Source organism: Hydra vulgaris, chromosome 06, assembly GCF_038396675.1.
Source record: "Hydra vulgaris chromosome 06, alternate assembly HydraT2T_AEP".
Taxonomy (NCBI): Eukaryota; Metazoa; Cnidaria; class Hydrozoa; order Anthoathecata; family Hydridae; genus Hydra; species Hydra vulgaris.
Window position 1 is genome coordinate 20527590 of NC_088925.1, and position 15007 is coordinate 20542596.

Here is a 15007-nt window from a genome sequence, read left to right on the forward strand (position 1 = left end):
TTGATTGGATAAATTTGAATTAAAATGAATAATAGTTGCGTTAAAAAAAAACTTTTTTGTTAAAATATATATATATTAAAAAAAATAGCTTTTGTTTTACTTTGCTAGAGAATACTTTGCTTCTATCATTGTTATCTAAATTTAGATATCAATTAAAAGGAAAAAAATTGTAACAACACGTAATAACAAACTAGTTTTAAATCAAAATAATCAAACTCCTTTAGAAAGTCTCGCTGTAGTTGATAAATTTTATTATACAAAGTGTTGCCTTTACTCAGAGATGTTCTTGCACTTGTCTTTAACGAAGTCAACAATAAATTATCTTTTGAAAGTGCTTGTCGAAGAGTTGCAAAGTTAGTAGAAGTTCATTGGACAGAGCGTAATATCTACACAATATCATATCAGACCATTTTAAAACGTAAAATAAAAGAATATCGCAAAGTGAAATCAAAGAATATTGCAAAGTGAAATCAAAGAATATCGCTACTTAAAAGGCAAAAACAAGCAAGGTGATTTTTTAAGTAGATGTATTTCTATGAACGAATCCCTTAAAAAACTTTTTGATATTTTCTGCTTCAATCTAGAGCGTTGTGAAAAGCTAGAGAAGTTTTTCGGTATTTCAATGAATGCTGAAAACTACTCGTATCTAGAAAACATGCCTGGTAACAGAAATTTTACATGTCAAAATGTTGATAAAACTTTCCATCAAAAAGTTATTAATAACAAAAGAAAAATGGAGAAAATGATAAGAAATGAAACAGCAGTTTATCAGACAATGTACGTTGATAATGATGAAAGCGAGTTAAGTGAATTTGAAGAAGAAGATGAATTTTGTGAAAAAGAGTTAACAAAAATGAATATCAGTTCCTTGAAAAAGATTACATTCAGTGCAATTTGCAAATTGCACTGAAAGTAATCGGCAATCGAATTTTTAAAACAAAATGGAAAATTCCAGATGAAACTGACCGTATATTTAAGTACGATAAAAATAATTGTGTCGCTATTGAGAACACATTTATTGATTCTAACACACTCCCAACACGCAGTTCCATGCGTAAAAAACTAAAACAGATGCATAAATATTTTCTTGGCTTGATTGCAGACATAGTTGTTCAAGCTAAGAATAGTAGCGATATAATAACTCACGAACCGACTCTACCACTCGAAAGCATGTTGGGACCTTTGCACCTTCTGATTTACATATTAACTGAGAATGTTATTTTCCTTTGCCTACATTAGCAATTGCTTCAGAAACTACAGCAAATATTGCAGATGGAATAAAAACAACATTCGAAATGTTACAGGAAGCCTCAAAATACACCTCAAAAGAACTCTACCAGAAGCTAGATGTTCATATGACTGACAGTACTGTTCATAATATAGGAATATCTAAAATTGCAGCTGATATATTCGATAGAGAAATTACTGCTGGTCGACTGTTTTGCACTTCACATACAGCTTTAGGTTTTGACAGAGCTATTGAAAAAGTTCTAAATCAAATTGAAAATGAAGTGAGTATGGATAACCTTTTCAAAGGCTTGCTGTTAGATTTATCTATTAACAAAAGTACGGAAACGTTATCCTCAACCTTTCTATCATGGGTACTAAACTTGTTTAGTCCTAGTTTTATTCAAAAACATGGAATTATCATAAAAAATTTAAAAATTTTATGCAGCGTAAAAAAAAGGTTATTTTTCTTTTTGAATTTAAAAATGTTCGATTTGAATGTCTTTCGAAATGTTCTTTTATAGTTTGCTTTCACTGGGATGACTTTAAAGAGTTTTTAGACCAACATGAATATATCACAAATAAACTTGCTTCTTTAGTCCGAGATTCTATGAATTTTGATTACATTATATTTTCTTTAGTCGTGGTAGCAGTCATTTCACCATTTTTCTGTAAAACTAAAAGTAAAGTCACGCAATCTAAACTGCAAATATTCTTTAACAAGATGCATGCAAGCTTATCTAACGATGTCATAAATGAACAATTCTTTGAATTTAAAGAGCCATGTGTTCAAGGAGTATCAAAATCTCATTAAAGAAGATTATGGCTTAGAAGATGTTAGTGTAGTTCGAAAATACGCATCAAAGAACTTTGATGATTGCATTATTCTTATTGCAAATATAGTTCTTATTGCAAATATAGTTCGGCAAAGTTTAGCTATAGTTCTTCAACACCAAAGAGGAACCATTATGGGTTCGGAGAAAGAAACAATGATCGATTACCTGATGATAAAACAGTTTCAAATAATATTGAACTTGAGCGTCAGTGTGGAACTCATAGCAATCGACTTCGAAAAAAGCTGTCACTTTCAACAGTTTCACGTGGTTTTTAAATATTCAAACCATTTAAGAATTAAAGATTCAAATAATTTAGAACTATTTCGGAAAATGGGTCCTATTGTTAGAAAAATTGAAAGTAAAGAATACAGTTGGAACCAGAGTCAGATTCAACTGAGACAAAGTGGCTTAACTAAAAAAGAACAACAAGCTTTACATCAGACGCCCAGGAGAAATTCTATTTTAACTTGTTTAAAACTACAAGTCGGCCCATTCACTTGTGGATCAGATGTCAGGGAATATATTGAAAAAAAGAAAGATCTGATAAAATGCCAAAAACGATTGAAGAATGCAGTAATTTATTTTAGAGATACAAGTAGGTCATTGCTGCGGAAATCGACTCTATTTAAAATCATGATTTTTGATAAAAAAAATACAATAAAACGCCGTCTTATGTCTATAGAAGGTTATGCTAATAATTTAAAGGTTCTACTTGGAAAGTCATCACAGCAATCCACAATCACCTACGATGACTTCCACAAAGTTATTTCGCACGAAAAGTAAAAAGCATTGTGAAATTCGAAATCAGCATAAAAAACTAATTAAGAAAAATTGGTTAAACTACAAAAAATCTAAAAAAAAATTTAATTTTGGAACCCCCACCCCTCCTCCCTACTATATGTGAATACTTTTCAAAAAGATTGTTTATTTAAATATAAAAATCTAATACTAATGCTATAATATTTAAAGATATTTTTTGTTATAAATTGTTACATTATTTTAATAACGAAATAATATAATAATTATGCTAAAGTATTTATAAGTAATACTTATATACTAAAAATGTAATACTCAAACTATAATATTTAAAGATATTGTTATATTATTTTAATAACAAGAAAAGCTAAAGGAGCTTCTCATTTAGAAACTATTTTTAATTTTTTGATATGTAACAAAATTTTAAGCCAAGTTTTATAACATAACATTAATGTATAATTTTTCTTTAACGTTTTTTGCATTAAATTTATAAAGTTGAGAATCCCCGTAAACTTTGACGATATAAATAAGATGCGTTAAAATTTTCACAGGAGGACTTATTAATTCAGCGTAGTTACGTACGTCGTAAGTACTTTCAAAACGACGTAAAGATTATGTCCTGTGCCCACTGAGACCTTTTGCTTTATACACAAAAGAATTTATTTTCGATGACTTTGCCCAAGTTTTCAAACAAAACAAAAAAATTTATTTTTATTTTTTTGTATATAAAACGAAATATTTTAGTTGCATATAAATTAAAGTATATTTTAATGTTATACCATGTTTAAAAAACTATATTTTTTATCTAATACATTATATTTACAGTAAAAATAAGAAAAAATAGTAAAAAAACTACATGCAACCGAGTAGTCCATTAATAAGAAATATAAAACTACTATAAAATTGGTGATTAGCCACGGTCAGTATTCCGAAGAAAATTAAATTAGTTCATCTTCTATTCTACTAATAATTAGACAGAGTTCTAAAATGAGTTCTAAAATTCTGGAATGCTTCAAATTGATTAAATTAGAATTAGATCATGGAACTTTATAAATAACCTTTAAAAGGACTAGATAAAATGGTGTAGTACCACTGAAAAACCCTACGTCAAGCAAAGTCAATAAAACCAGTTGGCTGTACTTTGCAAAGCTTCACATTAGTAAACCTCAAATATTTCTAAAATGATCAGCACGGTGAGGAAAGTGTTTTTGTGTGTGGTTGTATGAGTACTGTAGGAAACATAGTTTTCATTGAAGAAAAAAAATCCAGAAAAAAGTGTCAAAAAAATCAAGACTTACCATGTCGTATATTTTTCAGCAAAGTAATTATCCAAAATACAACATAAAATTCAATATAAATATCCATACGTGTCATATAATGGGTCATTTAAAATATCTAACCAACTTTATAATTACATTTCCAGATTTAAATCCCATTAAACATCTGTTTAAATGGGATTTAAATCTGGAAATTTTTTTTTTTGCAAATTGGGTATAATCTGTGTAGAAGAATTATGACCCAATTTCTTACCTACATGCTCGAAAGGAATTTCCATTTGTTATAATTATTTGAAACTTAAGAAACTTTTAAGAAGTTTTTTTTTACAAGATTAGGAAAATAAAATCCTTAAAATGAAAAACTATCTAGCCCATTTGCCTACTTTCTTAATAATAATAATAATAAAAACGTGATTTTTTGTTTTTCTAAAATGCCGTATTTTGTTATTTATTACTTTAAAAAATCTTTTTTTTATTGATATTTGTTGAAAGTTTAGTTTTGTTAAAATTATGTTATTAACTTTGCTAAATAAAATATTATCACACTTGAAAAATGTACTAATTGGATATATAAAAACTTTTTTGGCACATGAACATTCTCTTTTTTGTATATTTTCTATTCTCAACTTGATGGATGTTTATTTTATAAGTTGACTATTTTTGATTTTTTATCAACTTTATATTAAGCATCTTATTCATTTAAATAAAAATACATTCTTACTTACAAACAATTTTTATTCTTTTCTTTACTTGTAAAAAAATGTTTAAAAATTAAATATTGTTAAGAACTATAAGATATTTGTGGGTTATTTTTGTAAACAAAAGAAAACAAAATTTTTTTAAAGTTTCTTAATTATCTTTTTACGAAATACAAATTTTCCTAAAAATTTATATCTTAAAAACTTTTAAATGCTCCAAGTTCGAGAAAACTGAAAATGTTGCTAGAACGAAACTAACAGCAAGCTTAATGATTCAGTAAGCCTTTTTTGTTAATATGTTTTTATGTTTTATACCTGAGACTCGTGTGTGGACTACTTGCGGACTTGAAAGTGTTGGAAATTTTAAACTCAGATAATATTGCATAGCGAACGCGTTCCGAGCGCTAACGAAATATTTAAAATATATATTTTTTATCAACTTTGAGGACTTGTGTGAAGCGAGGCGAGGCAGTTTATAACCGAATGAAATCGAAATTTCTTTTAATTATACTTTACCTCGAGAAATTAGTCATACAAAATTCGACACGTTTTTGGCAATTAAAATCTGGCGGTTGGACAATTTAATCATGTTTTTACGGAAAATAACTAATGTTTTACATTCCAATTTTTTTGTTGTTGTTAAAAAAAAACCGTGCAACAAAGATGCAATTTATAAGATTTGATTTAAAAAAATCTTCAAAACAAGTTTAAACTAAAAAAAAAGAGGTAAAAATCTTTTTGTTTTCTTTTGTTTATTGCATTATTTTATTGTTTATTATTACACAGTTTATATTTAGCCATTTCTTTGGTTGTGGCGTTTAAAACAAATAGTTAGTCTTACAAATATCTACGGCGTAGTTTTAGTTAACGTGTTTTTCATTAAACTGATTTATATGTTGACGCGAGACTATTACTTAAATAAACTGAAAAACTTCTTTTGTGGTAATGCGTTTTTTTTTTGTTTTTTTTTAAAAACAATTAAAAAAACGTTTGTAGTATAGCAGCTACTTACATAAAATGATTTTTTTATTTCTATAGATAATACCAACGAGTAAAAAATTATTATGTTAAGATTTCAAATTTAAATTTACGTATTTTTTTAGTTGTTGTTGTTGTTGTTTTTAATTGGCGAAATGTTTTTAAACCGTCGTCGCATTCGACCGAAAAGCACCTATATGAAGCTTTATTTTTTTTTTATTTTTTTTTTTTAATGGAATTTTTGTTTCGTTGCTGGAATTTTATGTGATTAATTTATTGATTTTAGAGTTTTGTTTTGAAAAAAAAATTATAGAATTTTATTAAATTTTAGGTTTCATTGAGATCTCGATACACAGAAGATGATCTTTATGACATGTCTATGCAGAGAGAACCTAGAGAGAACAAAGCTGTAATTTTACTCATTGTCTGCCTTTATATTTGTTTTTTGACTAATTTGATGATTATTTATTATTAAGTTTTATTGTTTTTTACAAAATAATTTTTGTTTTTCTTTCAAATATTTTCAAATAAATTAAATCTATTTACAAGTTTTTATTATTATTGTTATTTTAAATTTAATCTTTAAATTATGTATGAAATAATTAGGTATGGAAACGTATTTAGGTTTTACACTTAGTTAACAACAATTTCAATCAACTTTGGTTTCGGATATTTATTCTAAAAACTTTTGGATGTCATTTATCCAATTAAATATTTTTTTTTTTTTTATTAGAATGGTTAAAAAAACAAGTTCTGAAAATTAAAGTTCGATAGTTTGTCTTCGCTGCGTTGCTGTGCGCAGTAATATACAATTAGTACATAAAACAAATAATAAGTGTATAAAAATGAAAAACAAACAAACTTATTTAAATAAATTTAATTTAATTTTAAAACACCATTTCAATCGTTTAAATTATATATTGTATATGGTTTTATCTCTAAACAATGGTTATTTTTAATCTTAAATTAATTGGAAATTTCTTCATAGAATGTTATATTTTTAACATGACAACTAAGTCATAATTATGTGATTAGCAAAATAAAAAAGCCGTTCGTGGTAGAAATTATTTGAAATTCATAAAAAAAAGTTTTGAAAAATGAATCAGTGTTTTTTAAAAGGGCGAATTTCCTTAAGAAGTTTTGAGCAAATTCGCCCTTTTTAAAAAAATTCAAATATAGGAGATGCATTTTAGAATTTTCAACTTTTTTTTATCATGTGATAATTAAAACAGTAAATTTAAGTATAGAGAACTGGTAAAATATTTAATAAAAAGAGAAAAAGCATTTATATTTATAATTAAATTTGTTTTAGATTAATATACATTTATTATATATAAATATATATTATTATTAATTATTTTTTTCTTTTTATTTCTTTTTCCCATTATGTTGTTTAATTAGAGTGTGTCTAAAAGTCCTACTTCATCATCTTCACTTTTGTTTTCTGATTGGGCCAAAGGTTCTATAGACGAGCCACCTAATAGAGATACAGTTGAAAAGCATGTGAGAGCTATGGTCAATGTAAGTAGATTTATGAATCTTGACTTGGAATTTAACTTTAAAAAGATAACTTATAAGATTATATTTATTTAACAAAATTTTAAACATGCATTTCATTTAATTTTAATTTATGTAAAAAAAATTTATTACCAGCATTAATAAAAGTTGTATTATGTCAGTTATTTTATAAATAAATGTTATCCCTTTTTCTTTTTACTCTTTTTCTCTAAATTTAAAAATGCTTGGATATATTGTTAAAATATTTTCCTTAAATCCTCTCTTATTTGGAATTTTAGGAGATGCTGGAAATATTCTAGTAAATTTTATTAACTTATATACACACATATATATGTATATACATATTTTATTATATAAATTAAAATTTAATTATATGTTCAATATGTGGAGAAACTATAAAAAAAACATTAAAATAGCAGGATGTTCAATTTTAATCTAGGCTGTTTTCAATACATATGATGTGGATAAAAATGGTTTTATAAATGAAGAAGAATTTGATGCTTTAGCCACAAACTTTCCTTTTCTTGACAAATTTGCAGTGTTGGATGTTGACTGGTATGTTTTTTTTTTTTAATAACTTCTAGTGTGTTATCTTTTGTTGTATTATGTTGAGCTTATTATATACATTTATTTGCTTTTTTTAAATTAAGTTTGATGTCATTTGTTCTACATGTGTGGTTTAAATGGATTTTCATACTGTCTTTTTTTAATCTGCAAAACATTGTGCATTCACGCATAAGTATATATATATATATATATATATATATATATATATATATATATATATATATATATATATATATATATATATATATATATATATATATATATATATATATATATATATGTATATATAAATATATATATATATGTATATATATGTATATATATATATATATATATATATATATATATATATATATATATATATATATATATATATATATATATATATATATATATATATGCAAATGTTACATATATACATACATACATTTACAAACACATTAACATTTTTTAAGTGATGGTAATATCAGTCGCCAGGAGATGCTGAATTACTTCATGAATGTCAATTCTCAACAAATGACAAAAGAGTTTGTGCATGATTTTCAAGAACATGGTTTTTATTCCCCACACTACTGTTTTTACTGTACAGGATTTGTAAGTTCATTCTGCTTTATTTTTATTTATTTAAAGAAAAAAGCATTTAGTTGTATATATAAAAAACTGTCAACTTTTTGTATACTTATTGTATTATTTTTGTATTGTATTTTTTTTTTTTTTTTTTGTATTATTTAGGCTAAATTCTACATAGTTTTTAAAATAAATGGAGGGTTATAACTTTTTAAGCTGCACTATCTGGAGTTTGCTGTAACCTGTAAAAAAAACATTATCTTTTCCCTTTTTTTAAAAAAAAAAAAGGAAAAGATAATGTTTTTTTACCACATTTATATATAAATACTGTATTAAATATAAATAACTGTTTTCAAATGGAAAACACTTCATTCCTTGAAAATTGAAAAAAGGTTGATCAGTTCTATGAAAATTACACAGTATTGGTTTATTTTAATATCCTATTTACTGTCTTGCAAAAGACAAGAGAAGCTAGCAAAAGAATAATCTGAATTTATTGTGGATAATAGTAATAAGCCTGAGTCTTCAAATGTAGTAGTATGATACAACTTTGCACAAAATCGGCCACAGTTTTAAATCTACATGAGCTTATTCTTCCTTACCAACAAGTTGTGCTTTAAAGATTAAAACATCAGACAGTAAAAACTCTAGCAACAGGTAATGATATTTATTTAGGTATTTATATATAACCGTAATATGGTTGTATTGAAGTCAAAAATTAGTTAATATATCATTTTTTGTTAGGAAGTATGCCTTTGTAGATGGTAATACTCTTCCTGTTGTTCTCTACTCTAAAGGTGGACATAAACTCATGAGAGAAATATCTGCAGATACATTATTTAATTGAATAAAGAAAAAAATCTTATGTCTGCAATAAATAAATTGGGTTGTGGATTAGTTTATCCACATCAAAATACATATTTTCAAATTATATATATTTATATATATTTATATATATATATATATATATATATATATATATATATATATATATATATATATATATATATATATATAGTTTTCCAAGGTATTTAAAAGACAAATTTATCCAGTAAGACATGTTTCAACAATCGCACAACAATCAAAACTGCAAAGTTGTTCATACAATTTAACAAGATTTTTTTTTTCCGTTTAGAATTCTGAGAATGCAAACAAATAGTATAATAAAAAATTAATAAAAGTCAAAAATCAAATTTTAAAAATAAAATCAAATCCAATTTACAAATAACTTATTTGCTTAAATAAATAGTACATTATTAAGGATGTGTGGAGCTTATAATAATTAAGTAAATTTTAATAGTCATATTTTCGCAAAACAACTCATTGTTGTATAAGAATGAATCTTTAATTGAAAAACTAATAGAAGAGAATTGTAAACATAAGAGTAAATATTTATGGGGTTTACTGAAAATCGTTATGAACCAATCTAGAAGAGCTATAAAATAAGAAATAAAGCATAAAAAATACAGAAGTCAATACAGTTCTTATTTTGAGTAAGCTAATGTTTACAGTAGCAGCAGACCTGAAACTTATTAACTATTTTTAAATTTCTTTAAGTGTATCAGTTAATTTAAATAATTGTTGAATGGTACTTTTTAAGAAAGAAAAATTATTTGTTTTTTGAAATTAATATAAAATTGATATTTAAATCAATATAGTAGTTTCATTAAGACTAATAAAGGCAGAAGAATGTATGTTGACTAATTTTAAAGACAGAAGAATGTATGCTTACTGTTACTGTGAAGGAGTTAAAAAAAAGACAAAATTGAGCAGTTTGACTGATTAGCAATAGAAGTTTATCGTTGGTGAACCTTACAAAAGCATAATAAACTAATAAAATGTTGTCAGACCATGTCTACTGTCCATGTCTACTTGTCAAGTATGGAGACTTATGGTGTTTATGTCATGATGAACTACATTTGACTGATACAAAAATTACAGATGTTCTGAGGCTGAGTAAAACTGTAAAACAAGTAAAACTGTTTATAATAAGGATTAGGTGTAACCAGAGTTGTTAACAAGGCCAAAAGTAGCAAGGTCAAGGCCACACATTACTAGACCGAGGCCATAAGTTACAAGGACAAGGCCGAGGCCAAGATTTTTAAGTTCAAGGCCAAGATTAAGATTTTAAAGGCCAAGGCCTACACAAACATTTTGAAGACCAAAGACTTGAATTTTTGTCTTATGTTAAGGCTAATTATTAACAAAACTGTAACTAGTGTTGTGACGATAAAACTACATTTTGTAAAAATAGACCAATGTTATATGTGCAGAATTCAACGAAATCAATAAGAAAATGTGTATTTTTTTTAAGGCCAAGACCAAAACAATCAAGACCAAGGCCAAAATTTTCAAGGCCAAGGCCTCAATTTTTGTTCTTAATACAAGGCCATGGACTAACAACTCTGGATGTAACTGTAAGTATAATGTGTGTGTATGTATATATATATATATATATATATATATATATATATATATATATATATATATATATATATATATATATATATATATATATATATATATAAACACACATACACACACACATATATATACACACAGAAGCAAGTTCAGCAGAGGCAATTATGGAATTTGTCACAGAAATATGCAACCTGCATCATTATCTGATGGAATACACGACTCACAAGATTTGTCTAGGTTGAAATATTCCTTACAGTTGAAATATTCCTTCTCATCATATTTTTAGAAAAAACTTTAATAAGACTATAAAAAGATTTTCAGTTTATTTCCCAGGTTTAAATAACCACAAACACGGAATTAAAAATTTCAAATAAAATTATTTAATTCCAATACATTAAACTGATTATCAGATTTAAATCTTTAAAATGAATTCAATATAAAGAAATTTCAGTATTTTACATGGTTATTAAAGATGGGCAAAAGTTGAAGTAAGAACCAGCTTTTTATTTAAAATCCATTACATGCACACCCAAAATGTTAATATGTATTAACACATTTGGATTCTCTTTTAGTTACTTTAGTCTTAATGTCATGCAAACAACGTAGACCATAATGCAACGCTTTAAGTCTACCTTTTATATTGCAACGCCACCGACTGAATTTCGTTAATGCACTATTTGAATAAAGTTGAAAATGTTATTCTAAATTTAAAAAGAAAACTAAACTCAAACTCAATTTTAGAAATGATAAGATCATGCTTGTTTGTTTTATTTCGTTAAATACAAACAAGCATGATCTTTACGTTTCGTTCCTTTACGCAATGTTTTTTTGTTGTTTTTGCGGCGACAATTTAAGTCTATTTTTATTACTCCATTATCTAAAGTTAAATTATTTTTTAGTCGTGGTCTAAAAACGCGTTTTTATTTTTTTTGTTTTTAGATTTAATTTAAAAAAAGTTAGTATTTACAAAAAAAGAAATCTCTGCATTTGCGGGCTTCAAAATCAAAAGTGTACTTATGATTGCTTTTCATACAAACTTGCTGCTAAGATGTGAAATATTTGATGAAAAGTTTTAATTTCGATCACTTTTGTCGGCGTGACGACACCAAGTTTGTAAATATTCACGCTTCCGTCATTTTTATTTGTTTAAAAGTTCTTTATTAAAAAAAAAAAAAATAACACCTTTCGAAAGTTTGTAAAAAACTTAACTAAGTATCACGTTAAGTATTTATTAGAATATGTTTTATTGCTATCATTTTTATACTTGATGACATTCTTGCTTCCGTGGTTGCAAGTTGTATTTATTTACTTATGGAAATATACTTTTAGTAGAAATAGTTTACGAATTTCAAAAATGTTTTTTACGAAGTTATTCAAAAACAGTAGTAGAGTAAGTTGAGTAACAATAAAATTTAATGTGTCTCCGGCGTAATGTACGTGAGTTCATAAAGTTGGTTAACAATAAAATTGTAAAATTTAATGTGTCTCCGGCGTAATGTACGTGAATTCACATTAACTTTTCCAGCTTTATAATTTTTTTTTTAAACTGTAAATTCTGTCATGACTAGAAAGTCTTTCATTGAAACCGTTTGTTTGTTTTTGTTTGTTTGTTTGTTTATGTTTTTTTGGATAAAGTAAGATGACTTGTATGGCGAATGAAACATTTGTATTTTTTTCTTTAATATTGTATTTTTTTATTCAATTTTTTTTACAGTTATGGGGAATAGGCAAATCTGGCTTTCGTTGCAAAAGTAAGATCTTTGAAAACGTTTTTTCTTTATTTATATTTAAAATAAAATATTTTTATTTTACGTTACTGTTCTGTTATTACTATTGTTAATTTTTTACTTTCTTTCTAGTCTGTCATATAACCTGTCATAAAGAATGTAAAAGTCACGTAGTTCTAGAGTGCAAACCTGTCAGACAAAGCCAAAATTTTAAAGGTATGTATTTATATTGTTAATTATTGTATATGGGTCACATGGAGAACATATTGACTTAAATATTTTATTTAAGATGTTTTAAATTTTTAAATACTTATTGATATCTGTCGAGATATTTTTTACATGTTGGCCCTATTAAAATGTGTTGCTTTTTTTTAATTTAAGGGTAATATTTGAATAAGGTATTATAAAGTTTTTTAAATATAATTTTTTTGAATAAAGTTTTTTTAAATAAAATAAAAAGTCTTAAAATGATAAATGAAAATAATGAGAAACCTCTTGGGGCCAATAGCTGGTTACATTCTCGTATTTATTATGGTTTCTTTTTTCACCAGGTGGATTTGATTCTCCTGATGCTAGTAAGTTCATTAGTTATAGTTTTAAGCTGTAAAATATGAATTGACTATGCTAACCTTTTGGCTTTATTGTTGATCAATTTTAATATCTTTTAAAAACTTATAGAATTAACACTATGCGTAATTAACACTATGCGAATTAACACTTGAAATATAAATAATATGATCATACGAAAACCACTAATATTTTATATTATCTAATTAGTTATTAACAAATAAGTTATGTTTAACACTAATAATGTTTTTACTCTCGTTTAATAAGTGAGATAACTAATTTTTTCTAGATATCTTTGTTATTAATCAATGTTTCTAATAACAAAACTTTTTCTTTAAGAATTACTGAATGACATTTTGTTTTGTTTATATTTTTATTAGTCAAAGTTTTTATTTATTTTTTTGTGTGACGCAATTAAAGTGATGTAATGCGCAATATTTTGTTTTTTTCCAAAAATAGAGATCAGATTTAAAACATTGCCATTTAAAAAAAGGCTTAAAGAAGAATGGAGAGGCTCATTTGATTCTCAAAGTCTGTATGCAGAATCAGAGTATGCGTCCAGTGATGTTAGTGACGTGAATGGCAATGGAAGTCCGACTATACGAAGACACGATATGACACGAGACAGATTGTTAAAACTCGAATTGGTAGGCTTTCAATGTTTATTTTTTTTATTTTTTTAATTTGGATAACTTTCTACCGCATCTTATTTTTTGATAGGAAAAAAATGCTCTTGTGAAAGAAAATAATAGTCTAAAAGCGAAGTTAATGAGCGCTGAGGAGACAATCAGCGAATTACAAGCGCAATTAAATAAAATACGTCAGCGGTCTAGTGTTACAGAACAATTTGCTAAACAAAACATTAGTAAAACTGAAACTGAAGTTTGAAAATCGTAAAGAGTTCTTCTAAGAGTAAGCGACTGAAGAAAAACTGCCCGATTGTAAATATGTTACAAGAAGGGATTGTAGCGCCCACACATTAAAGGTGTTAATGAAAAGCATGGCAACAGAGTTTTTCGTCATTAACGAAATGAGTGCAAGTGTTCTTATGAACTTTGTTCTTTTATGAAAAATTAACCAAATTGTTGAACTCAAAATTGACGTTAAAAGGTCGATGCTATTTATTTGTGATAATTTTTATTTATTGACGGTAAACAGTGACGAATTTACACGTCGCTAACAATGATGCTGAAGTGAATAATTTAATATTTATATTACTAGTTTTTATACTTTTTTTGTTTCTTTAATGTTTTTATAAAATTGTCTTATGCAGTCACAATTATAATTTAACGCTTTTGGATAGTTTAACGCACTTTTTTTTTAAAAACATTGCGAATTTTGAGTTAAAAATTAACTTTAAAGACATTTTGGAATATTATCAAGGGCCTTTTGAGATTTGAGTTTATTATTAAATCCTTTAATTTTCGGTTGTAGATTTTTTTTAAATTGTAAAATGCCACTAAATATAAGAGACCTACATTATGTGTGGAAGAAGTATTACTGTTTAGAAATATATCACAGAAATGTCTTTGCTATATGTAGATAAGATTTGGCTTTTAAAAATGCATTCTCTGCTTGAGGGGATGGTTTTCCTTAAATAAAAACTATATAATTTTTTTTTCAAACCGTGTGTTTGAGATGTTTTTACACCGAAATCGTCATCTCCAATTAAGGTGCTTGAAGTTGCCTCAAAGCATTTTTTTTAATTTAATTTAAACAGTTCACTAACCCTTGTTAGTTAATTGATTTTTACATTTTGGCATAAAAATTGTGTAAAAATAATAGAGCGTCACATGAGAATTATAAAGTTTAACTTGTGATATTTCGTTGTTTTACTGCTGTTATTTTTTATGATTATAAACTAAACG

At 26.0% G+C, this 15007-nt stretch overlaps 1 protein-coding gene across 2 annotated transcripts in view; it reads left to right on the top strand.

Moving 5' to 3' along the window:
* Positions 1 to 14674, top strand: part of LOC100199199 (RAS guanyl-releasing protein 2-A) — a 38400-nt gene extending 23726 nt beyond the window's left edge. Inside the window, exons 10-18 of one of the 2 annotated variants that reach the window (XM_065799513.1) lie at positions 6104 to 6181; positions 7174 to 7293; positions 7730 to 7845; positions 8313 to 8451; positions 12560 to 12596; positions 12705 to 12788; positions 13124 to 13147; positions 13599 to 13786; positions 13860 to 14674. In XM_065799513.1, coding sequence (XP_065655585.1) covers positions 6104 to 6181; positions 7174 to 7293; positions 7730 to 7845; positions 8313 to 8451; positions 12560 to 12596; positions 12705 to 12788; positions 13124 to 13147; positions 13599 to 13786; positions 13860 to 14027 — 954 coding nt within the window. In that variant the 3' untranslated portion in view covers positions 14028 to 14674. The remainder of the gene's footprint in view (positions 1 to 6103; positions 6182 to 7173; positions 7294 to 7729; positions 7846 to 8312; positions 8452 to 12559; positions 12597 to 12704; positions 12789 to 13123; positions 13148 to 13598; positions 13787 to 13859) is intronic. The other variant, XM_065799514.1, reaches the window with a different exon arrangement.
* The last annotated feature ends 333 nt before the right edge of the window (positions 14675 to 15007 follow it).